Source organism: Gorilla gorilla, chromosome 8 (assembly GCF_029281585.2).
Source record: "Gorilla gorilla gorilla isolate KB3781 chromosome 8, NHGRI_mGorGor1-v2.1_pri, whole genome shotgun sequence".
Taxonomy (NCBI): domain Eukaryota; kingdom Metazoa; phylum Chordata; class Mammalia; order Primates; family Hominidae; genus Gorilla; species Gorilla gorilla.
The window spans coordinates 133,838,777-133,863,464 of NC_073232.2; the positions used below are offsets into that span (position 1 = coordinate 133,838,777).

General features: G+C 43.5%; 1 protein-coding gene across 5 annotated transcripts in view; it reads right to left on the minus strand.

Annotated features, from left to right (window-relative positions):
- FGFR2 (fibroblast growth factor receptor 2) overlaps nt 1-24,688 on the minus strand; it is a 121,556-nt gene that overhangs the window by 61,265 nt on the left and 35,603 nt on the right. For all 5 annotated transcript variants that reach the window (XM_004050205.5, XM_019035163.4, XM_019035162.4 and 2 more), the window contains one exon: nt 11,558-11,727. In XM_004050205.5, the coding sequence (XP_004050253.1) occupies nt 11,558-11,727 (170 nt within the window). The remainder of the gene's footprint in view (nt 1-11,557; nt 11,728-24,688) is intronic.

A 24,688-nucleotide genomic window follows, 5' to 3' on the forward strand; every position in this document is an offset into this window, starting at 1 on the left:
GAATTTCAACTGACCTTCTGAGCCATGCCCTGGGCATTGCAAGTGTTTCTGGGTTAATCATGTAAAAAACAAATACAGGTAGAGCATCTGCAAGCACATGAGTGATATAAGAAACTAGAGAATAAATAAAATCATCTCGTAACCACTCCACTATAAAAACAGGAGGGCAGAGCAGCTGTCCACTTTCCAAAGCAGCGCCAGTGATTACCCTGCCAACAGAGTTAAGAGATGCGAAGAGCACACTGGAGTGCCACGGTTTTCATGTCAGCCACTCAGTTCTATGCAAGCCATGACTGCAGGGTGGAGGTACTGCTGCTGAGTTCTAAAACCAGGTTGCTGCTCATCACTGACAGTCTTAGAAAGGATCACTGGGTGAAGGTTGGCCTCCTTCCTCCTTAACAGAGTACAAGCAGTGAGTTAAGACAGTTCTGGACAGTCACTTTGCTGGGCTGCTGCAGTCACCGACAACTACGAAGGTAGTTTCAGAGTCTAACAGCCTGGAGCTGGTGATGGGAAACTGATCCTCACTGTCGCAGGTAAAATGTCTGGCAGAAAAATGAATCTATGGGCATCTGATCAACAGTGGAGAGTCTGTACTGTACAACAAAGACTCGCTTTCTGCTCTTGGTTGAGCCGTAGACTTGTAACAGGACCCAGACAACATGCTAGTGCGTCTCCCCTTAGGAGAGATAAGCACCTTCCATGCAGAATGTGTCTTCTGAAGGAGGAGGAGATATGGATGCTAAATCTTCCAGCGCAATGAGAATTCCCTACCTAAATCCTGGATCCCTGGGTGCTACGATGGCGTCGTTATGCTAAGAGCATGGGACACATAGGTATAAGCTCCTTGATTTTACTTGAGGTCCACAGACCCAAAAGGAGACCCTCCCTTCACCTCAAGCTCTCAGGGGTAACAGAAATGATTCTCTCTTTGCCTATGGGGAACCAGTCATGTGGCAGGTAACTTAGGGATGTAGCCACGGGTCCCCACGTCGCCAAGCCATGTAATCCAGCATTTATCCCTGCTGTAAATATTCAGTTCTTTGAGCCCCCGCTCAAATGTCATGCCCATAAGCCCTTAATCACGGCTAGTGCCTGTCTCTGGACCCCATTCAAACTGTCAATGTCTTTCTTGTGCCTGGATCCAGATTTGGCACATGGAGTATTCCAAATGGAGCTGAACCTGAACTGCACAGGGAGGGGACATCGCCTGACTCGGCTGACACATTAAATCTTGGCATATGCAGCTTGGCTCACTGCTCCCTTTTTTTAACCCCAGGGGATATGGTCAGCTCAAGTCTCTCACTGGGGCCATGGCATTCCATACAAGATCCCTCTTCAAGAGCACGTGCTCTCTGAATATTTACTTCCTGGAGATGCACTACAAATATTAATAAGTTAACGTTTATAAAAATGTTTTTACAATGAGAAGCACAATTACCAAACAGGGTGTTTCTGTCCATCCAGAAATCTTGGTACTAGATCAATATTGCCCCATGCAGTGCTGTTAATATTTATTTTCTTACACCATTGCTCCAGTATTTGATTTATTGACCCAAATTTTATGAGCTGTAGCATTTTCCAAATGGATGCTCTTAAATCCACCAACAGTGGGACTGCTGGACACTTTTGTAGGGGATATCCTACCATTGATTAGTGGTTGCTTAATAGCAAGCTAAGAAACTACAATAGTTAACCTTATAAAGATGGCAAACAAAAGCACAAAGTTTGGGGGTTTTTTTTCATTACTCTATTTCCATATGGAGATTCAGAATAAACCTAAAGAAACAACTCTTCCGACATAATATATACAACGCGTGTTTCTAAATTCCTCAGATTTTCAGTGCTACTATTCTTTTGCCAGTTAGGCCAAATGCACATACACCGTCTTTGCTTTCAGAGAAGAGAGAATGTAAATACCCAATAAACATATGAAAAGATGCTTAACCTCATTAACGATCCGGGAAATGCAAATTAAAACAATAATGAGACACTGTTATTCACCAGCTGATTAACAAAAATTAGAAGGATCAATGTTATTCAGTACTTGGTGAATGTGTAGGGAAATAAAAGATTCCAATTGAGAATGGGAACATAAATTGAGAAAAACCTTTGTGTAAAATAACTTGCTGGTACCTATTAAAATTAGCAGCACACATTTTTTTGACCCAGTTAATTCTACTTCTAGAAAGCTAGCCCACAGAAAATAGCACAATTACTTCAAGGCACATGAACAAAACTGCTGCTTCAAGCACTGCTTGTAAGAGCAAAAAACTGTCAAGGAGAGAGACATTAAGAATGCACAGTTCATCCTGCATGAACTGATGGATAGTTCATTCAAACAGCGTAGTCTATAGTCATAAAAAGAATGAAGTATTATGTTCAGACCTGGTAAGGTATCATTAAACAGTTATTGATAAATGAAAAACAGTTAATTCATGATTCCAATTTATTTAAAAAAAAGAAAAAAGCAGACACATTTACCACCCTAAAGATGCATATAAAACTGAAAGTATAAGCCTGACTATAAACATAGCTAAAATCAGAAAGAAAATATACCAAATTGTTAGCAATGTACTTTATATAATTAAGCAGTGGGATTATGGGTATTGCTTACTTTTTTCTTATTTCTACCTTTCAAACAAACAGAAATCTCAACACACAACAAAAAAAGTATAATAAAACAGATCCTTAGATAATCATTCAATAGTAGCTACCCCCTGCAGAACCAATGGATCTGGCAAAACAAACACAAAAGCCAGAGAGAGAAGAAATTCTGCACCAACCAACACAAGCACGACTCTTTTTCTTTCCTGCTCATGGCCAAATCTTTGTGGAATTCATCATTATTTTTCATCTGCCAAGTAACAGAATAGGAGAGCATGGGCTTCAAAACTATGTTCACTAAAGACTTTTTTAAAATAACATTTCAATATTGAAACAAAGCAGACTGAAGCAAAATGGCCTAAACTCCCAAGTATAATACAAGAAGCGGATTCCATGAACATTCCACACCCTATCCACACAAAGACACAAGGTGGCCCAGACAGGTTTTTCGGAATTCTTCTGTTACCTTCATTCCCCCCAAATGCCTATTAAATCCCAGGCTACCCTCAGGTGACAACTGGGAATGTAGATTTAGTTTGTTGACACCAAAACACCGCAGTGAAAGGTGAAGGGTGAAAGGTTAAAGACCCAGGCTGTCACCTGGATATTTACCTTCCACATTGCAAAAAAATCCAGACATTTCCAAATACTCAGGTGTTCGATAACAAGCAGAATAAACATGCAGAAGGTGATAGAAAGTTTTACTCTGTGCCAGGTAGAACGCTGTGTCCATGTGATATCAGAAAGATATTCCCAAGCCTTTCTCCTGCCAGTATCAGCACCCAATTTTCCCAGGAAGACAGCAATCTCTTGTAATCCTGGCCTTCACAGAGGCACCCACCCCATGAACAGATCAGTTCATTCAACAGGTGAGTTGCCATTAAAATGCAAAAAATCTGCCAGGTGCGGTGGCTCACGCCTGTAATCCCAGCACTTTGGGAGGCCGAGGCGGGCAGATCATTTGAGGACACGAGTTCGAGGCCAGCCTGGCCAACATGGTGAAACTCTGTCTCTACTAAAAATATAAAAATTAGTCAGGCATGGTAGCAGGTGCCTGTAATCTCAGCTACTCAGGAGGCTGAGGCAAGAGAATCGCTTGAACCCAGGAGACAGAGACTGCAGTGAGCTGAGATCGTGCCACTGTACTCCAGCCTGGGTGACAGAGTGAGACTCTGTCTCAAAACAAAACAAAAAACAAAAAATGCATAAAATCTTATTCTCCCATCCCAGTCCCCCACTTTCAGCAGGTGCCTGGGGGACTTGAAGCCATCCTTTCTGAAAGCATTTGTGCCAACTAACCTTGCATGTCAAGGACAGAGGTACCTGCTGTTGCTCACCACCATGCAGATGTGGAGGCAAACACCTGTTAATGCTTAAACTTCAACATTGATACAAGAAGTTTGCTTTTCAGGAGGTGTCCGGAGAACAGGGCCGGGCGATCTGATCCTCGGGACCAGTGGCAGAAACTCTTCCCTCTGCTCGGTAAACAACCACTGGATCTCTCCAGAGGAGGTGGGAAGTGAATTACTACATGCCATGTTTTCTTAGAGGCCCGTTGCTTGTCGGTGCTCACAAAGGTGGCTGCGGCAGGACATCCACCGCCTGTTGAACTTAGCTCTTTAAAAATGTCACGATCTTCCCCATTTTTGCTTTTGCAAAACAGACAAATGCCATATGGTCCTGCAATTCCACTCCTAGGTATATACCAGAGAAACTTATAGCAAGGACTGGGACAGATACTTGTATACCAATTGCTACAATGGCTATTCACAATAGCCAAAAGGTAGAAGCAACCCAAGTGATCATCATCAGATGAATGGATAAACAAAATGTGGGGCCGGGCACAGTGGCTCATGCCTGTAATCCCAGCACTTTGGGAGGCTGAGGCGGATGGATGACAAGTTCAGGAGATCGAGACCAGCCTGACCAACATGGTGAAACCCTGTCTCTACTAAAAATACAAAAATTAGCTGGGCGTGGTGGTGAGCGCCTGTAATCCCATACTCTGGAGGCTGAGGCAGGAGAATCGCTTGAACCTGGGAGGCGGAGGTTGCAGTGAGCCAAGGTTGCACCACTGCACTCCAGCCTGGGCGACAGAGTGAAACTCCATCTTAAAAAAAAAAAAAAAAAAAAGTGGTATATCCATACAATGGAATATAATTCAGCCATAAAAAGGAATAAAGTTTTGATTCATGCTACAATATGGATGGACTTTTGTTAAGTGAAATAAGGCAGACACAAAAGGAAAAATATCCTGATTTCACTTATATAAGGTACACAGAATAGGCAAATTCATAGAGACAAAAAGTAGGTTAGAGGTTACCAGGTGCAGTGGGGGAGGGGAAATGAGTACTTACTACTTAATGGGTACAAAGTTTCTGTTTGGAGAGATGAAAAAGTTTTGAAAATAGTGGTGATGGTTGCACAACACCGTGAATGTAATTAATGCCTACTAAACTTGATAATGACTTAAATAGTACATTTTATGTTATGCATATATTACCATAATAAATGTAAAAACCTCATAACCATCTGGGCACAGTGTCTCAAGCCTGTAATTCCAATACTTTGGGAGGTTGAGGTGGGAGGATCGCTTGAGCTTACGTGTTCAAAGCCAGTCTGGGCAACCAAGTGAGACCCCGTCTCTACAAAAAATTTAAAAATTAGCCAAATGTGGTGCCATGCACCTGTGGTCCTAGCTACACAGGACGCTGAGGCAGGAGGATCGCTTGAACCCAGGAGGTCAAGACTGCACTGAGCCATGTTCATACCACTACACTCCAGCCTGTGCAATATAGAGGGACTCTGTCTCAAAAACAAATAAATAACCCACAGAGGTCTTGGAAGTTGAAAAAACAGCATCATATCCCCAACTTTGCTCTCAACTGTATACCATGGGCTAGATCTTTGCATGCTTTTGGGGAGCCATTACTTTCATTATGTTTCTCATTCAACAGCAACAGTGTTTTTACAAAACATGGAACTACATTTGAAGAAAGCAGTTTAGCAAGAGCATAAATTCTGGTGCAAAACCACGTAGGTCCAAATGGCAGCTGTGCCACCTATGAGGCAGGTGTAGGGCAAGCCCTCAAATGTAAAAGGGCAAAATAACAGTGTCTGCCTCTTTGGGCTGTGGAAGGACTGAGCAACTTGCTCCATGGGAGGCACCTGGTAAGTCACGATGCAGGGGAGCAGTCCATAAACGTTGGCTAATACAAACATACACCTGTGTCCTCATCAAAGACTGCTTGATGTGGGATTAAGGCTGAAAAGTCTTCACTGAAAAAAAATCTCCATAAAGTATAAACATGCTGGTAAGTACATTAGTCATGATTTCTCCCCCTAAACATACTTGTGGATTAAGCATAACATTTCATCAAAAAGTCTTTAAAATGACATCTAAGTAACTAACCTAGAAAATGTAAATCGAATTAACCTATGCTTCAAAACAACCAGTTTAGTAGTGATTATAACAAAAGTTTTAAAAATCATCTTTTCTTAGATCTGAAATATACTTGGTTCATGCTCAATAACGCTTTACTCTCTGCTGAGGGGCTCCAGGGTAACCTGAACCCCTGTAATACCCAATGCTGAGGGCTTCTGTGCCAATTTCACAGTCACGTTGAATGAGCCCTCTGTCCTGCGATCTCTCTTGGTCTATGTAGGCACTTCTAAGTGGCATAAAAGATGGTTTTTAAGAACCCCCTATGCCTAAATAATTACCTACGAAGGAGGTGAGAATTGAGGTGATCTATTAATTATCTCAGCCAGCTTCTTGCTTTTCTGCATTAAATTGCAATAACTGTCCTGAGCCCTGTGAAATATCTAGCCATGAAGGTAACCTCTTTATTAAAAACAAACAAACAAACAAAAAACCTGTGCTGTTGTTTAAGAAGAGAAATGGCTGATGCTACACGATGGTGATGCTATTAAATTATGGTTCTCAGAGCCTGAAGGGATCAGGATTATTCAGCCAATCTTCTCATTTTAAGGCAAGGGATTCTGGGGCACAGAGAGCTGAAAAAACTTGCCCATGGTCAAGACTGATGTAAAAGCCCAGGAATAAGTATGATTAGGGAGATAGAGTTATGATTCAAGTCCTTTACTATTATATCAATCACATATTAATAACATCCAGCAAGACTTTGCTCATGCACTTTAAAAATAATAATTTGATTCTTAATCACCTAAGGATGGCTCAGCATGGGTTCTTTGATAAACAAGACTGAACTGCCGAATTCCACATAGTTCTATTGGTCATTTGAATGAAAATGAGCTTTCTGTCACATTTCATAATTCTCTTTGACTTTGTTTTGCTTTTTTTGTCTTCCCTCCTCCCTTTATTGGCCGCACATGCATGCCATTTCAAAACAAGCTGTAATGCAGGGGATGGCTGCCGAGGTGCCCAATCCATAAACGGTTAGAAAGAATGAGATGGACAGGCCACCAAAGCACAATCATAGTTTATGGAATGAACAGAATTATAAAGGAAAAAGAAAAATTGCAGAAATAACACACATTTGTTTGAAGAAGTTTTTCAGGTATTTGCCTTCTGGAAAAATGTATCTTGGAAAACTTGACATTTTGCTTCTTCATTAAATAAACTGGCAAATGGGATGGGTGCAGTAGCTCATGCCTGTAATCCCAGCACTCGCAGAGGCCAAGGAGGATGGACCACTGGAGGTCAGGAGTTTGAGACCAGCATGACCAACATGGTGAAACCCCATCTCCACTAAAAATACAAAGTTAGCTGGGCGTGGTGGCGGGCACCTGTAATCCCAGCTACTTGTGAGGCTGAGACAGGAAAATCGCTTGAACCCGGGAGGCGGAGGTTACAGTGTGCCGAGATCATGCCATTGCACTCCAGCCTGGGCAACAAGAGCAAAACTCAGTCTCAAAAAATAAAAATAAAATAAAGCAAAGTGGCAAATGGACAGGAGTCAGGAATGGATCAGTTAGATGTCAGACCCTCTGAGTTTCAATTAGGTCTCTTTGCTTTTGGGGAAGTGCCAAGGAATGAAAATAACAATATAGTTCCCTGAAGTCAAATGTGCAAAGGTACCTTTTTTTTTTTTTTTTTTTCTTGACAGAGTCTTCCTCTATCATCCAGGCTGGACTGCAGAGGCATAATCACGGCTCACTGCAGCCCCAAACTCCTGGGCTCAAGCGATCCTCCCACCTCAGCTGCTTGAGTAGCTGGGACTACAGGTGAGTACTACTACGCCCAGCTAATGGTTTAAATTTTTTGCAGAAATGGGGGTCTCACTATGTTGCCTAAGTTGGTCTTGTGCTCCTGGCCTCATATGATCCTCCTGCCTCAGCCTCCCAAAGCAGTGGGATTACAGTGCCACTGTGCCCAACCCAGAGGCACATTTCTTTAAGTTTATGTAGGTAACGAAGAAAATATCAGAGGGAAAACCCAACACCAGGGACCATTCTCCCCTGCCCTGGTCAGGTCCCAACAAGGACTCTCTGAGGCAAACGCAGGCCATAGCCAGCCAAGGAGCTCCCCATGGGGGAGGCCCACAGGTGGGAATGAGCCTCCTTGAGCTCCAGTGACTCCAGGACCTGGGGTTGGCTTAACACATCATTAGCAAAGATGATGCCTTAGGTAACTGAAGGAAACTTCCCAGGAGATGAGAAATGTGTCTTTCCTTTTCAAGTCCCGGAAGCCCTTGGGACTCAATGGAATTTCTAAGAGTTTCTGGCATCTCCAAAATGAACGTTCAATGCCACTGCTCTTGTGAAAAGCCCTTGATCAACCTAGGCTGACCACCTCTGCAACCAGTGGGCCAACCTCCCAGGCCGCCCCACCCTACAGCCATAGCCTTTCTCCACCAGAGAACCAGAAAGGAGAGGACCACGCCAGCACACTGCATCCAAAGGTGTGACCCTCTGCCGCTTTTGGCCCTTTTTTTTTTTTTTGGTAGAGCAAAATATATTTTAAGTTTTTGTCCCACACATTGAAATTCCATTTCCTTTTCCCTCCAGAAACGGCTCAGCGTGACACAACAAAATCACTTTGGTCATCTGCACTCCACAGGGGCAGGCTAAAGGCTTTCTGCTGGGAGTCCTCATTTTGCTTTTAGAACATAGGTGCTCTTCGTCTAGCGGAATGTTGGCATCAATAATTAACACTGAACTGCACCTGCTAAAAATCAGGCAGCATTTTCTCATTAGGCCCTCTTAGTCTCTTAGCATATTTGTAATCACTAATTCAGATTTGCAAAAAGCTCCTTCCCCATAATAATGATGTCGGTTCCATTTATTTTGAGCCCAGGGGTCTCTGGAGCCTCATCAGCTCCTCTTTGTACTTATTTACAAGGCTGTCTTAATTGACAAAATTAGTTAACCACCAGGATTTTGACCACCATTCTCACACTCAGATTGTATTTAAATAAATCATTGGAACTGCATCAATTATGTGAGTTTCAGAAAGCATTTGGTGGTTAAAAACAATCCCAGGGGCCATGATTTTAGTGGCTTAACTCTTCCTTTCTAACCAGCATCCCCCCATGAAATCCTTAACTTTTTTTTTCAAAAAGATTTCTTTTAAAAGGGCCAACCTTTCAATCTCATTGTATCTGGTCTAAGGACTGAACTAAGAACAGAAGGACAAATCACCCCCTGCCTCCTGCTTCCACCACCAAGTAGGAGTTGTGGAAAACAACCAAAGTATTTCTACTTTCAAGCTTCAACAGTACCCACCTGCTAGCAGATGTGCCTCATAACTGTTTCACATGTTCACTGCCCACCATGCGTTCTTAGAAACTTACTCATAGGCTGTCCCCATTTTCCTCTGAATTTTGGCCTCTAGATGTTAATTTCTAAGTGTTAAAACAAAAAGGCAAAAACTTTTGCAGAAGAAAATAATCCTTTAAAGATGAATAACTGTCTAAGAAATTTCAGAAAAGGGCTGCAGGGCATTTTTAGGTGGAAAGGAGGCTCATTTACCTACAGCAATGATGGAGCTAAAGTGATGCTGGTGTGTTAAAGACACGTGGGACACAGTCCTGGACGCCCCACTGCTGCTACTGAGGAATCCTCCCCACCTGGCTCTAAAGGACCTGAGGTCTGAGCTAAAGAGCGTCTTCCATTCCTCCCACCATGCAGTTTTCCCAGATGGGTTCCAGTGATCCCCTTGTCTCCTGGCATTCAGGTTCTTGGGCAACCTCCTCCCTAGTGTCTTGCTTAATAATGGAAAAAAGCAAAAGTGGTGGCTGTCCCTTCCAACACTAGGTTACAAAAGGCTGTGACTTCTGTGATCCTGCTCTCTCTCTCTCTCTCTCTCTCTGGCTCCTCCTTTGCTCAACCTGATGACAGCAGCTGCCCTATGAAGAGGCCCGTGTGGCATGGAACACTGGGCAGCCCCCAGCCAACAGTCAGTGAGGAACTGAGGCCCTCTGCAAGGAAGTGAATCCTAACAGCAACCACATGAGCAGTTCCTTCCCCAATTAACCCTTCCAGTGAGACCTCAGCCTCAACCCTTCCTTGCTTACAGTCCTGTGAGACAGCTGGAGACAGAAGACCCAGCTAAGCCACACCTTCATTCCTGATCCAGGCAACAATGAGGTAATAAATGTTGCTTAAAGCTACCATACCTTGGGGCAATTTATTATGCAGCAACAGGTAACTAATATGCCCACTTATGTTCCAAATGCATCAGAGAATTTCATCATAAGGTTTCCTTCAGTCCTTTTCATATGCTCAATTATTACAGTTCTCTCCTTCCATACTAAATAATTTGGAAATTCCATCTCTCTCTTTCTGAGACATCTTTCCTTCCAACTCAGACCTGAATCCTTTCCTGACCTCCTTTCTCCTTATTCTTCCAAACAGCCAATCCAATATCACCTTTCCATGTACATCCATGGGATGCAACATGCTCCTGCAACTTCAACCAAACCTGTGTCCCTCCCATTGCCAGAGTTCTCCTCTGCCTCCCCTGCTGGACTGGACTAGGAGCCCCTTGGAGCTGGGGCCATGCCTCACCCTCTCATCTCCCCAGAGCCCAGGAGTGTGCCTGGCACACAGGGTGCTCAATCAATGTCTGCTAAGTGGATGAACAAAGGCTAGAGGAGCATGCGCAGGCATCTGCAGGGAGACAGCTGCCAATTTCAAACTCCCTAGGGAGTGATGAGACTAAATTTCATGGTCATGGCATTGTGTGACGTGCTCTCAAGAATCCTTCAAGGAGGACAGCAGATTGCCGCTGTCATCTCCACGCACTCTCCCTTAATGCATCATATTTCATACTCCAGTCTCTAATCCAAGTCCCCTCACTATTCATGCAATCCTGCTCTGACAGGGAAACTATACTGACGCTTCTCAAATTCCACACCCGTTTTAGTTTTATACACTATAAAGCATATAGAAAACAGACTCTCAACTTTCGACCCTTCTGTTATTAAACTCTCCTCATATGAAGAACAACACAGACGGGAATTGTACTTTAAAATTACACGCAAGTCCGGGGTAATATTTTTTTTTAATATCAAACCCTGACATGGACAATTGTGACAATTATTGATTCTTGTTAAAAGTATTCCTTCTAATTCCTGCTAACTTTTGAGCACTTCAAAAAATAAACAAAAATGTAGGGCTGGGCATCGTGGCTCACACCTGTAATCCCAACACTTTGGGAGGCCAAGGCAGGCGGATCACGAGGTCAGGAGATCAAGACCATCCTGGACAACACGGTGAAACCCCGTCTCTGCTACAGATACAAAAAATTAGCGAGGCATGGTGGCACACACCTGTAGTCCCAGCTACTCGGGAGGCTGAGGCAGGAGAATCGCTTGAACCTGGGAGGCGAAGGTTGCAGTGAACCGAGATCGCACCACTGCACTCCAGCCTGGGCGACAGAGCGAGACTCCATCGCAAAAAAAAATGTAAATAAATAAATAAACAAAAATGTAAGAAATGTGATGTTCTGAAAGCTTAATTCTACCTTGTAGCCTCCAATGCGATGCTCCTGCTTAAACTCCTTCCCGTTTTTCAGCCACCGCATGGTTGGCGTTGGGTTCCCCCCGGCTGGGCAGCGAAACTTGACAGTGTTGGCCGCAGGCACAGCATGGAGCCGCTTTTCCATCTTTTCTGTGTTGGTCCAGTATGGTGCTCCTGTTTTGGAAAACAATATTACAATGTATATTGATGGACAGCTTCCCCTCCATGAGTAAACTCCAAACAGGTAAGATCATTTCGCTTTGCATGTAAATGCTAGGCTATTTTTTAAATCTTTGGGTAATATTTACATTTGGAAAATATTTTCAGAAGTCTAATCCAGCTGGCTGAGCAGAAGGTCCCAGAGAGGGACGGTTCATGTCTACTAACAGGAAGAAAAAAAAAAAAGTGTTTGAGGCCCCTTCTCTCTCTTGTTCTTGATGCCAGAAAATAATTTCATGCCAAATCATGTTTTAAAATGCTATTTTATATACATATGAAGAACATATACAACTGCGACAGCTCAGTCCTCCAAAAATATATCATTTTGGATTGCCACACCTATTAAATGATCACATATACACACTAGTAAAAACAAGTTGTTCTCAAAAGCCCTAACAACTTATCCATTGGAGCCTTACTTTAAGTGCAATCAATAGTATAAATTATCATTCTAATATAATAAAATAACCCAGAGAGGCATTCGTACATTTCTCAGAACTTATATACAAACAAACAAACAAACAAAAAACTGTATCACTAAATACATACTAACTTTTTTAATTAAAAAAAAAATTTCTTTCCAATGGTGGTTATGAATGCCATAACCCTACCACCCCACCTAATGATAACTTAAGAGGAGGCTACCAATTAAATGATATGTTAAAGTTATGCCCTCCAAATGTCCCCGAAAGTCATAAATACAAGTGATTTTTTAAAGTCAAGAAAAAAGTTTTTAATCACAAAGTATATTTTTTCTAAATAAAAGCCACAACATCAAGCCAGAATACCACTATAAATTCTTCATGTCTGCTAATAATGGCTAATGACTACTACTGACTGAAAGCTTCTACTTTGCCAAGCACTGCTCAAAGAGTTTTTACATGTCAACACATTAATCTTCACAACAATTCAACAAGAAAGGCACTATCATAATCTTGGCTTCCAAGTGGGGAAACTGAGGCACAGAGCAGTTAAGTAACACGCCAAAAGCCACGAAGCTTGGAAGAGGTGCAGCCAGGATTTGAACCACATCAGTCTGATGCCAGAGCCCACTATCTTCAACCCTACTCTCCACTGCTAGGAAGATGCAGCTTCTCCATGAGGTTGGAATCTGTACCTTCCACCAATCTGATGTTTAAGGCTGAAGTCCGGGAAAGCCAGCCTGGGTCAAGGCACACGTCCTCCTTTTTTCCTGTCCAGAACCTCTACTGTACAGCAATTTAACTTTTCACATATATGTTTCTGTCTTAGCAAAGTGGTAACCAAAATCCCTGTATTCCTCTGAAACAGCCACCAACAGGGACTTGAACATTGTAGAAGGCTAATTCATAACTATGCTTATTTCTGATGAAGGCTAGACTGAACAACAGCACACACAGTTCACAAACCCAAGGCAAAATGGCCCTAGGCAGGGGCTTTGTCTCTGATGCATATTTAGAAGTCTCCTCTATTCTATGGGTGTAGAGCACGTCCCTGGGGGATAAGGATCCCCTTCACTTAGCAGCCAGACTCTCAGGGTACAATCAGGAATTGAAATCGCTGCATCCAAACACCTACCCGAATTAGCCTTCACGCTTGCTCTTGAAACCTGTTGTCAAAGTTAGAGCTGAGATTTCTTTACAAGGGCATGCTGTATCTTTATCCCTGTGCTTATTTAAGTGTCAAAGTGATGGGATTTAGGTGCACCCATATGATGCTGAAACAGTGGGAAGAGGGGCAAAACTATAGAAACCAGGAGGGAAGAAGAGGAAGGAGGAGAAAGAAGGAACAGGGGCTGAATTCTTTCCTTTGAATCCAGTTGCATTTGCAAGCTGGGTAGACATTTGGCTTTGGGTGTTGAATGCCCATAAACGCACCTATTCTTTCGAGGGTTCACCAGGGAGTACTTGATTCCCATTCATCACAAGACTCTCAGGGCCTGGCATATACTGAAACAATTTCAATAATCTTTCATTTTAAAAGCTTCTACTTAGAAAAATCCATCCACAGCCACAGCCACTAAAAAGAAACCATTGAGAGCACAAAACAAATAATGAGCTTTGTCACTACACAAAGACGTTTACAAATCTGACCTAAATGAAAAGCATACCTCATGCTGTCAGGTGTCTGCACTCATGTCATTTGTTTAAGTAAACACAATAGCCTATTCATATGAATTAGCTAAATATTAATGCAGTAACTCTTTCAGATAACATCAATTACTGCTGAGCTGATCCTGTGGAATGTCTTTTCTTTTTTACATAAAAGAAATCAACAGATATGTGCTTACATACCATTAGGCATGATTTTTATGTTCCCTAAAAAAAAGTGGGATTTAGCTGAAGGAACTAGGAATGTTGTTCTTTTCTGCCCTCACTGGGCCAAGCCATGGGTGAGACTGTAACAGCCCAGGGACCGGCCCAGACCACGTGCACCTATGCAGGCCTGACCTGTGGCAACAGCCCATGGGCAACCTGCACCTTTGTCTTGGTGCCTCGGGAGTGATTTAAGGACTAAGGTGAAATAATTTTGCTGGAATTTCTGGCAGGTAGCCACTTCCCTGGGGTGATATTTCAATCATCAAAGCTACACCTATAAAATCTGCTTCTGCAAAACACAGACACAGCCGTACAGCAGGGTACGGGTGCAGTGCTCCTCATCTAGGTCTCAGAGATCCAAGGTTGGGGGCCACCATAAAAAATCCAGGCACAACCCTCCACCCAGGCTCCCATGTGTGACCAGCCCCACCCTGGTGACTGCTAACATCACACCAGCACACAGCCTCTCTTTAAATATCAAGCTCACAAATATGTTTAATGAACTTGATATGGGAGGGGAGGAAGTCTTTTTTTTTTTTTCTTTTTTTGAGACAGCGTCTCGCTCTGTTGCCCAGGCTGGAGTGCAGTGGCGCAATCTTGGCTCACTGCAAGCTCTGCCTCCCGGGTTCACGCCATTCTCCTGCCTCAGCCTCCCGAGTAGCTGGGACTACAGGTGCCCGCCACCATGCCCGGCTAATTTTTTTCTTTTTTTTTTGTATTTTTAGTAGAGACAGGGTTTCACCATTTTAGCCAGGATGGTCTTGATCTCCTGACCTCATGATCCACCTGCCTCAGCCTCCCAAAGTGCTGGGATTACAGGCGTGAGCTACCGCGCCCGGCTGGAACTCTTTTATAATTTTACAATAGCTCTTCCTAAAATACACTAGCTTTATGTGAACCTTGAATCTGTAAGATCTAGGAAAATAATAATACTATAAGATAGCCCTACTGTGTTTCCTTCGTCAGCAGCCTTGTGTCCTCTGTATGTTTTTGCAGTTGGAAAGGACACACATGGAAATGCCAGGGCCTCCCAAGAACTGCAAAGCAGCTGGAGACAAACACCATCCAGGCACTTAGAACAGGCTCCTCTACCTAAGGAAGCCCCTTTTATACCAAGGCTCGTGAACAGCTTTAACAACTCTCATTTGGAGAAGGAACTCATGTACCAAAGTAAAGATCTACTGAAGCAGAGATCAGCCTTGTCCATAGTAGATGCTTAACAGGGATGTTTACTCAACAATCTTATCTAAAATGAATCTGCAGGCCAGGCGCGGTGGCTCACGCCTGTAATCCCAGCACTTTGGGAGGCCGAGGTGGGCAGATCACCTGAGCTCAGGAGTTCGAGACCGGCCTGACCAACATGGTAAAACCCCGTCTCTACTAAAAATGCAAAAATTAGCTGGACATGGTGACGCATGGCTGTAGTCCCAGCTACTAGGGAGGGTGAGGCAGGAGAATTGCTTGAACCCAGGAGGCAGAGGTTGCAGTGAGCCGAGATCATGCCATTGCACTCCAGCCTGGGCGACAAGAGCAAAACTCTGTCTCAATCAATCAATCAATCAATCAATCAAATGAATCTGCAAGCTAATGACACATGAGTTTCCCTGAACTTTATATACCTTAGAGGTGTATGAAGAGTGGGCTTAAAGTCAGCTAATAGAGACGTGTGGTATAAACTTCCAATGGCATTCAAAATGAATGACACTAATCCACCTGTAAAGGAAACAAATTAACCTCGATGAGAGGTATGGTTCCTTTGGCTCTGACATTCTTAGACCTTCTGATGTAATAGGTACCACAAGAATGATGTTCTCCTAATCATCAAATACTAAGAATGAGCTGATTAAAGAACAGTCAGACCTAGCCACAATCAATCAATCCCATCCCATCAATCAAATCCCATCACCAGCGTATAGCATACCTACTCATTATCATTTTCTACACTGTAACAGTCATTGCACATTAGTAATAATATTAAGTAGAATTTTACTTTAAGACAACAGAAGTCTTTTAAGATGCAATGAGTTAAAGAGAGATTTATAAACCCACAGAAACTTCCTTTAAAGGACTCCAACACAGCCTTTATTATTCCCACCCCAGAGCCAAGTTATTCTTTCTCAGGGCCCCTTCTTTGTGATAGATGTGTGCTTCCAACATCAGTGTCTCTGTACTGAAAAATACTCCTTCTGATGCTGACCAACAACAGTAGGGCACCTGAGGGTACAGCTGGAGTTGTCTTTAGCCTATGGAGTAGGCACTCAAGCGTTATTGGATGGATGGATGGATGGATGGATGGATGGATGGATGGATGGACGGATGGATGACTATTAAAAGCTTTAGCTATAAAATGAAGTAGTTGCACTGATTAAGGTCCCTGCCAGTTTGAACATATTTTCCAGGTATCTATGTGCTAGGCAGGTATTGATTCTGTCAACAAATGGTACGATTATATGATTTCTTTTGACCCTGCAATTTAAACTTAGTGAGAAACCATAGGCTGCTGGGCCTGCCCCCACCAAAACCCTTGCACATCTCAATGCTGACACCTAAGGTTTATAATCTACTCTCTCTCTCTCTCTCTCTTTGGAACCAAAAAAGAGAGAACACGGCCCAATGATTTAAAGGAGAAACATGGAATCATATTACCAGGCTGTACCAAAAGAGACCTCGGTGACCATCTGGCCCAACGACTGATGATATCAATGTCATCCAGAAAGGTTAAGTGATTTGATCAAGGTCACACAGCCAGAGGCCGGGTTGAGGCCAGGCCCGTCTCCAGCTCCCTGAGCAGTGTTCCTTCAACCACTCCAGCCTGCCCTTTGAACTCTCCCATGGTAATTAAGTCAAAAGTTCAAGATTTATGTGAGCAGCGGCCACCAATGACTGCCAACTGTATTTTTATGGATGCAAAAAATTTTAAAAACACAGCCTGTTCCAGCTCCTAGATTAAGTCTCACAAACTCTCTAAAGCCCCACTAAAGCCTCTGTCTCGAGTCTATAATTAGGGCTTTTAAAAATATCACTAATCAGGACATTTGAATGCTTTGACTCCTGACAGGGGAAAAATGTCTCAGAGCTCCCCACTACCCTGCAGTTCTGCTTTCGGTTTGGTATAAACTAAGAGAAAACAAATCTAACAAAATATGGAGATGTGAGTGAGGATATAATTATGAGGGGGTATGTCTGTGGCTTTGAGAAATCTCATTAAAAACTTGCTAACCAGCCAGGCATTCAATCAGAAATATATGTTTTCAAAACCAAGCAAGTTAACCACAAATGAAAGAACTGAGCCCACTAGCAGACCAGTTAGCCCATGGGAATTCCCAAGATCTGCCTTCAAAGGAAACTTCTCCAATCATTGGCTATGCTGTTTGACCAAGGAGGAGACTGAGAAAGATATTCAGTCCAACCATTGGATAGAACACCATCACCAGTCTTTGTGATGAAATACTAAAAGCATCTTTTTCTTTTTTTTAAGAGACAGGGTCTTGCTCCGTTGCCCAGGCTGCACTGCAGTGGTACAACCACGGCTCACTGCAGCCTTGACCTCCTGGGCTCAGGTGATCCTCCCACCTCAGCCTCCCAAGTAACTGGGACTGCAGGCATGAGCTACCACACCTGGCTAATCTTTTATTTTTTGTAGAGATGCGGTCTTGCTATGCTCCCGAGGCTAGTCTCAAACTCCTGGGTATACACGATCCTCCTGCTTCGGCCTCCCAACTAGCTGGAATTACAGGTGCAAGCTGCTGTGCTGGCCCAAACCAACTTATTGATGATGTTTTCATTACAAAGGGAATTTCTAAAAATTTGCAAAGCCTGTGTGGGTTTTTTGTTGTTTTTGTTATTGATATTGTTCTTTTCAATTCCTAGAAACTTCAACACAACTAAGAAACCTGCTGTTACCAACTTAGGATCTCTACCAAGTAAAAATCCCAATTAGAACAAAGGTGACTTTGAACTGTTATTGGCAGGTTAATCAATGAAATGAGTTTGGAATCTCAGGCTAACTACCTTCATTTTCCCTAGGTACTTCCAAAAAAAATAGCCTTTCTCCCTGACATGGAGTGTGGGCATCTGCAGGTCTCAACAGGAATGAAACCAAAATAGAAAATTACTTTTTCTCTCATCACTCGAGAGAAAGAACCACTTTAGCAGCAAGAGTCTTGATGCAACTGTCTCTCCATCACTTCCCTCGAGTTAAGCAATGGACCTGAACTTTTCGTCAATCATGATCTTCTCAAAAACTAAGTCTCAAGCTCTTCAGAAACATTAATCACCGAAACACAAGCTGTAGACAATAAAAATCCCTCGAACAAATGGGTATATGCATCTACCTAGTTGCTGCCAGATAACCCATTAACATACCTAGTACCTAGGGAAGGAAAGAACTAGTTAACTTATACTTTTCTATGCGAAAGGATAAATTCTCAACCCTTCAAAACCCTCAACCTGGATGCATTTCAAAAATTAGCATATGAAATTGCAACTTTCTTTCTGGAGAAAATGTGTTGCACTGAGGGGCATATGTAAAACAGCATTATTTCCTGGCAGCCAGGCTTGTAATGACATCACAGGACTGTTCCACTTGGAAACATCTAGTGCTGGTACCATGTGAGGTCATCAGCTAGTCAGCTGCTAAAATATGACCAGAGAATGCCCTGCACATCTGTGATGAAGAAACCAACTTAAAAAGATCAATCAAATCAGCCCATGGCTGGGTTTTTCAATGCATGTACAACATGATGTTAACAGATACAGATTTTTTTTTTTTTTGAGACGGAGTCTCACTCTGTCGCCCAGGCTGGGGTGCAGTGGCACGATTTCGGCTCACTGCAACCTCCGCTTCCCAGGTTCAAGTGATTCTCCTACCTCAGCCTCCCGAGTAGCTGGGACTACAGGTGCCCGCCACCAAGCCCGGCTAATTTTTATATTTTAGTAGAGATGGGGTTTCACCATATTGGCCAGGCTGGTCTCGAACTCCTGACCTTGTGATCCGCCTGCCTTGGCCTCCCAAAGTACTGGGATTACATCCATGAGCCACTGCGCCCGATCTTTAATTCTTGATTGTTATTTTTGCCATTGTATTTGGCACCCAAGCTTTTCGTACTCTGTACAGAATCTAAAAAATATTCTAGCAGGCAGCTGAGCTTGCCTTCTTATGTTAACCACCAAAATTAGATCAATAATCTAGCAAATCAGCAGAGGGAATAACCTGCAATATATTTTTCCAACTGGAAGATACAGAACTAAATTTTCAATGTCTCAATCCAAAAGGAGAAAAAAAAAAAAAAAAACTCAAAAAAGCCCAAAAATGTCACCATCAACACAGGGTCACTGGAGCATCATTTGTCAAAGTTCCTAAAGAAGAACATTCAAACACACCCCAGTGGCATTTTCAGACAATCAGAAGGCACCAAAGAAATCAATCTGGACACATGAGTGTTTTCCAGGTGGCTGAAAATGCAAAGAATTTGGTGCTTCTGCAATTTTCCCTATTAATCGGGTCAGGCATTTGACACTTGAGGTGGCAAAAAATTGTTTTAATGGCAACGTCCCCTTTCCTGCCTTGCCAATTACCCCGGCCGTGGCATTCCTCTGTCCACACAGGCCACAGCTGCTTAATCTCAGCCGCCCCAGGCTGCACCTGTGAATCAGACCAGCCTAATCACACTAACAGATGGCAGAGGCCAAGTAGCCAGCTAAGAACCACTATCACTTTAAATAGCATCTAATGTTTCACAGACACCAAACAGAGGCACCTCCTCACAGCAGTATCTCCCTGGTACAGCTAACACTAGCCCTTAATCACTGCAGAGCACCCATTTCAGGGGCAGAGTTGCTGTCATTCGAGAGCTAATTACAAAAGAACGCTGCTTGCAAGGTGAAGGCATGGCAAGTACGCTGTTGGTTGGCATTCATCACATGGGTGCTCTACCCCCTGGCCCTTCTGCATGGGCGCTGGGCAGTCAGGAACACTGTTCACAATGCAAAGCATAAGGTCCACAGCACATAATCCTTCTGAACCACTCAGCCTGCCTGTCACGTAATCCATACCTTGCTGTTGCATTCTATTGCTTCACATGGTTTCACGGTAACCTGCTATTAGGCAGGTAGCTGACAACCAGGACAACGCAGTTCCCCAGGCATCCAAAAACCAAGCTGACAGAATCTGATGTCTCAATCCATAGCGAGGGCACCCACATACAGTAAAACTTGAGAGCTGTAAACACCTGTACAAGCATTCTCACTCCACCCCCATCGTGACCCTAGGATGCTCTCAGGCAACAGGCCTATGACTGAAACGCAGCCCTTCTTTTGCTTGCTGAGCCACAATTTTCCATTGCATAAAGCAAGAATAAATACTCTCTCCACCTGATCGGGTTATTGGTGGCATGGACGGAACCAGCAGCCAGCACAGAGCCTGTCTAGTGCAGGCCCCCAGCATCTTTGCCTCCAGCTTCATGCCAGAGCCACTGGCCAAAAGAAGCGAGTGGGCCAGGCGCCGTGGCTCACGCCTGTAATCCCAGCACTTTGGGAGGCCAAGGCGAGTGGATCACGAGGTCAGGAGATCGAGACCATTCTGGCTAACACGGTGGAACCCCATCTCTACTAAAAAATTAGCCGGGTGTGGTGGTGGGCGCCTGTAGTCCCAGCTACTCGGGAGGCTGAGGCAGGAGAATGGCGTGAACCCGGGAGGCGGAGCTTGCAGTGAGCCGAGATAGCGCCACTGCACTCCAGCCTGGGCAATAGAGCAAGACTCCGTCTCAGAAAAAAAAAAAAAAAAAAAGAAGCGAGTGACATGCTCCACTGTATCAGTGCTTTTTATTAAATAACAATAATGATAACCTCTTTAGAAGGCTGGTACAAATCACAGAAGATACTTCCACTCACCTTATTATCCACTGTTTTACGAACAAGACCACTAACAGTAAGCTTCCATTCAGGGCAGACCTCCACGTGCAAATTCTAAGCCAGTGGTTCTCGCATTTCAGTGTGAATCAGAATCAGCCCCAGAGTTTCTGAGGCAGTGGGTCTGAGAAGGAACCTGAGAATCTGCATTTCAAGGGAGTTCTCAGGTGATGCTGATGCTGCTGGTCCAGGAACTTTATTTTGAGAACCACTGCCCTAAGCTTCCTCTTGACAAAAAGTAAAAACTGCATCAACCAAAATATTTCTCTTTTGCCCCAGCTACTAGGAGACTCAGGGACAAATCTAAGTCTTCACTTAAGTAACTCATTTATCCAAGGCACCTACCAATATCTATTTTATCTTTTTCCTTTAAAAAGCTAAAAGACAGGCCGGGCACAGTGGCTCACACCTGTAATCCCAGCACTTTGGGAGGCCGAGGCAGGCAGATCACCTGAGGTCGGGAGTTCCAGACCAGCCTGACCAACATGGAGAAACCCCGTCTCTACTAAAAATACAAAATTAGCGGGGTGTGGTAGCATGTACCTGTAATCCCAGCTACTCGGGAGGCTGAGGCAGGAGAATTGCTTGAACCTGGGAGGCAGGGGCTGCAGTGAGCTGAGATCGCACCATTGTGCTCCAGCCTGGGCAACAAGAGCAAAACTTCCATCTCAAAAAAAAAAAAAGAAAAAAAAAACCTAAAGGACAGTCTTTTCAACAAACAGTCCCAGAACCACTGGACATCCACAGGCTAAAAAGTGAATCCACACACACACCTTACATCCTTTACAAAAATTAACTTAAAATAGATTACACACATAAATACAAAATACAAAACAATAATACTCCTAGGAGGTAACATAGGAGAAAATCTAGATGACCTTGGGTTGGGTGATGACATTTTAGGTATAACACCAAAGGCACCATCCATAAAAGAAAAAACCAGACTACATGAAACTTAAAAATTTCTGCTCTGCAAGAGACACTGTCAAGAGAATGAAAAGGCAAGCCACAGGTGAGGGGAGAAACTATTTGCAAAAGAGATGTAATAAAGGACTGTTATCCAAAATATACAAAGAACTCTTATAACTCGACAGTAAGAAAACAAACAACCTAATTTAAAAATGGGCCAACGGCCTTAACAGACATCTCACCAAAGAAGATACATGGATGGCAATTAATCATATGAAAAGATGCTTCACATCATCTGTCATCAGAGAAATTTAAATTAAAACAACAAAATACCATTACACACCTATCAGAATGGCCAAAATCCAGAACACCAAGCACATCAAATGATGTGGAGCAACAGGAACTCTCATTCATTGCTGGTGGGAATACAAATGGTGCAGCCACCTTGCAAGGCAGCTTGGTGGTTTCCTACAAATCTAAACATACTCTTCTCACATAATCCAGCAATCACACTCCTTAACATTTACCCAAAGTAATTAAAAACTATGTCCCCACAAAAACCCGCACAAAGATGTCTGTAGCAGCTTTATTTGCAACTGTCAAAACTTGGAAGCAACAGAGTTTGTTTGTTTTCTTCTTTTTTTTTTTTTTGAGATGGAGTCTCACTCTGTCACCCAGGCGGGAGTGCAGTGGTGTGATCTCGACTCACCGCAACCTCCGCATCCTGGGTTCAAGTGATTCTCATGCCTCAGCCTCCCGAGTAGCTGGGATTACAGGCATGCACCACTACACTTGGCTAACCTATGTATTTTTAGCAGAGACAGGGATTTTGCCATGTTGGCCAAGCTGGTCTCGAACTTTTGTTCCCAAGTGATCCACCCGCCTCGGCCTCACAAACTGCTAGGATTACAGGCGTGAGCAACGGTGCCCAGCCGAGATATCTTTTAGTAGGTAAACGGGTAAATAAACTTTGATACATACAAACAATGGAATACTCAGTGCTACAAACAAATGACCCGGGTAAATAAACTTTGATACATACAAACAATGGAATACTCAGTGCTACAAACAAATGACCCATCAAGCCATGAAAAGACATGAGGGAAACTTATATGCATCTTACTAAGTCAAAGAAGCCAATCTGTAAAGGCTACACACTGTATGATTACACACCCTAAAGTCAACCACAGACTTTGGGTGATAATGATGGCAGTGCAGGTTCATCAACTGGAATAGATGTACCATTCTGGTGGGGATGTTGATAACAGGACAGGCTATGCATGTGTTGGGGATGATTATATGGGAAATCTTTGTTCCTTCCTCTTTATTTTGCTGTGAACCTAAAACTGCTCGAAAAAAAGTATTGCCAGGCGCAGTGGCTCACACCTGTAATCCCAGCACTTCAGGAGGCCGAGGAGGGTGGATCACTTGAGGTCAGGAGTTCAAGACCAGCCTGGCCAACATGGTAAAACCCTGTCTCTACTAAAAATACATAAATTAGGCTGGGCACAGTGGCTGACGCCTGTAGTCCCAGCACTTTGGGAGGCCGAGGCAGGTGAACCACAAGGTCAAGAGTCTGAGACCAGCCTGGCCAACATGGTGAAACCCCATCTCTACTAAAAATACAAAAATTAGCCAGGTGTAGTGGCAGGCCCCTGCAGTCCTAGTTACTTGGGAGGCTGAGGCAGGAGAATTGCTTGAACCTGGGAGGTGCAGGTTGCAGTGAGCCAAGATGGCGCCACTGCACTCCAGCCTGGGTGACAGAGCAAGACTGCATCTCGGGAAAAAAAAAATATATATATATACATAAATTAGCCGGGTGTGGTATATTACTTAGGCCTTGTTTAAATGTACTAAATTGACTAAAATCCTTTTAAGAAAAATGTAGAATATACCATGTAAGCAGAGAACCCTAATACCCTATGTACAAACACTTTAGGAACATTCTAGCCAAGTCATTGGAAAATGCAAGTAATGCTATATTGTATTTTGTGTATTGAATAAACATTTGCAAGCACTCACTCTTCCGAGCACTATACAACCAGGAACTCATGTAATCCTCATAACAACCCCAGAAGATAGTATTATTATTATTACTCCCATTTTATAAAGAAACTAAGGCACAGAAGTGAAATGAGCAACTCAGAAGTTGTGGAGCAAGATTCAAACCCAGGTTGCCCAGCTCCAAGAGGCTATGCCATGTTCTTCCTCGCAAGTAAATGGCCTCTCCCATGTTAGCGCTCAGCGTTCATGGCCCTCATTAAGCAAGCCACCCTTGGCTCCCTTTTCAATCGTGGTCTACAAAGTAAGGCACACGTCCTTCATTTTCACTCAGCATGAGGTGTGTGTTGTAGGAGGCCGGGTTTCTCACCCTAGGGATGACTGACATCTTGGACCAGATAATTCTTTGTTATGGGGCTGTGCTCTGCATCCCTGGCCCCTCCCCAGCTAAAGGCCACCAGCACCCCCTCCCTCTGCTGTGACAACCAAATATTGCCCAGTGTGCCGGGAGAGCAAGAATAGGCAATTGCCCCAGTCATGCACCACTGGATTAAACCAAGCACAATCAATGATTACAAGGAAAACCAAGATGTTACATGGTTCTACTATTCTTATGGCTCTGAATAGGGAGAAGTCAAAGGGAAAAGGGAAAATCAAGGAAAGAAAAGTAGTAACTGCTTTGAAAAACGAATGACCAGTGACACGAGAAGAAAGGACAAACAATAGAGAAGGCTGTGCAGCAACACAGGTTTATTCTCAGGTTTGAAAGTCAGGAAAGTAGACACAGCGGGGAAAGGCAA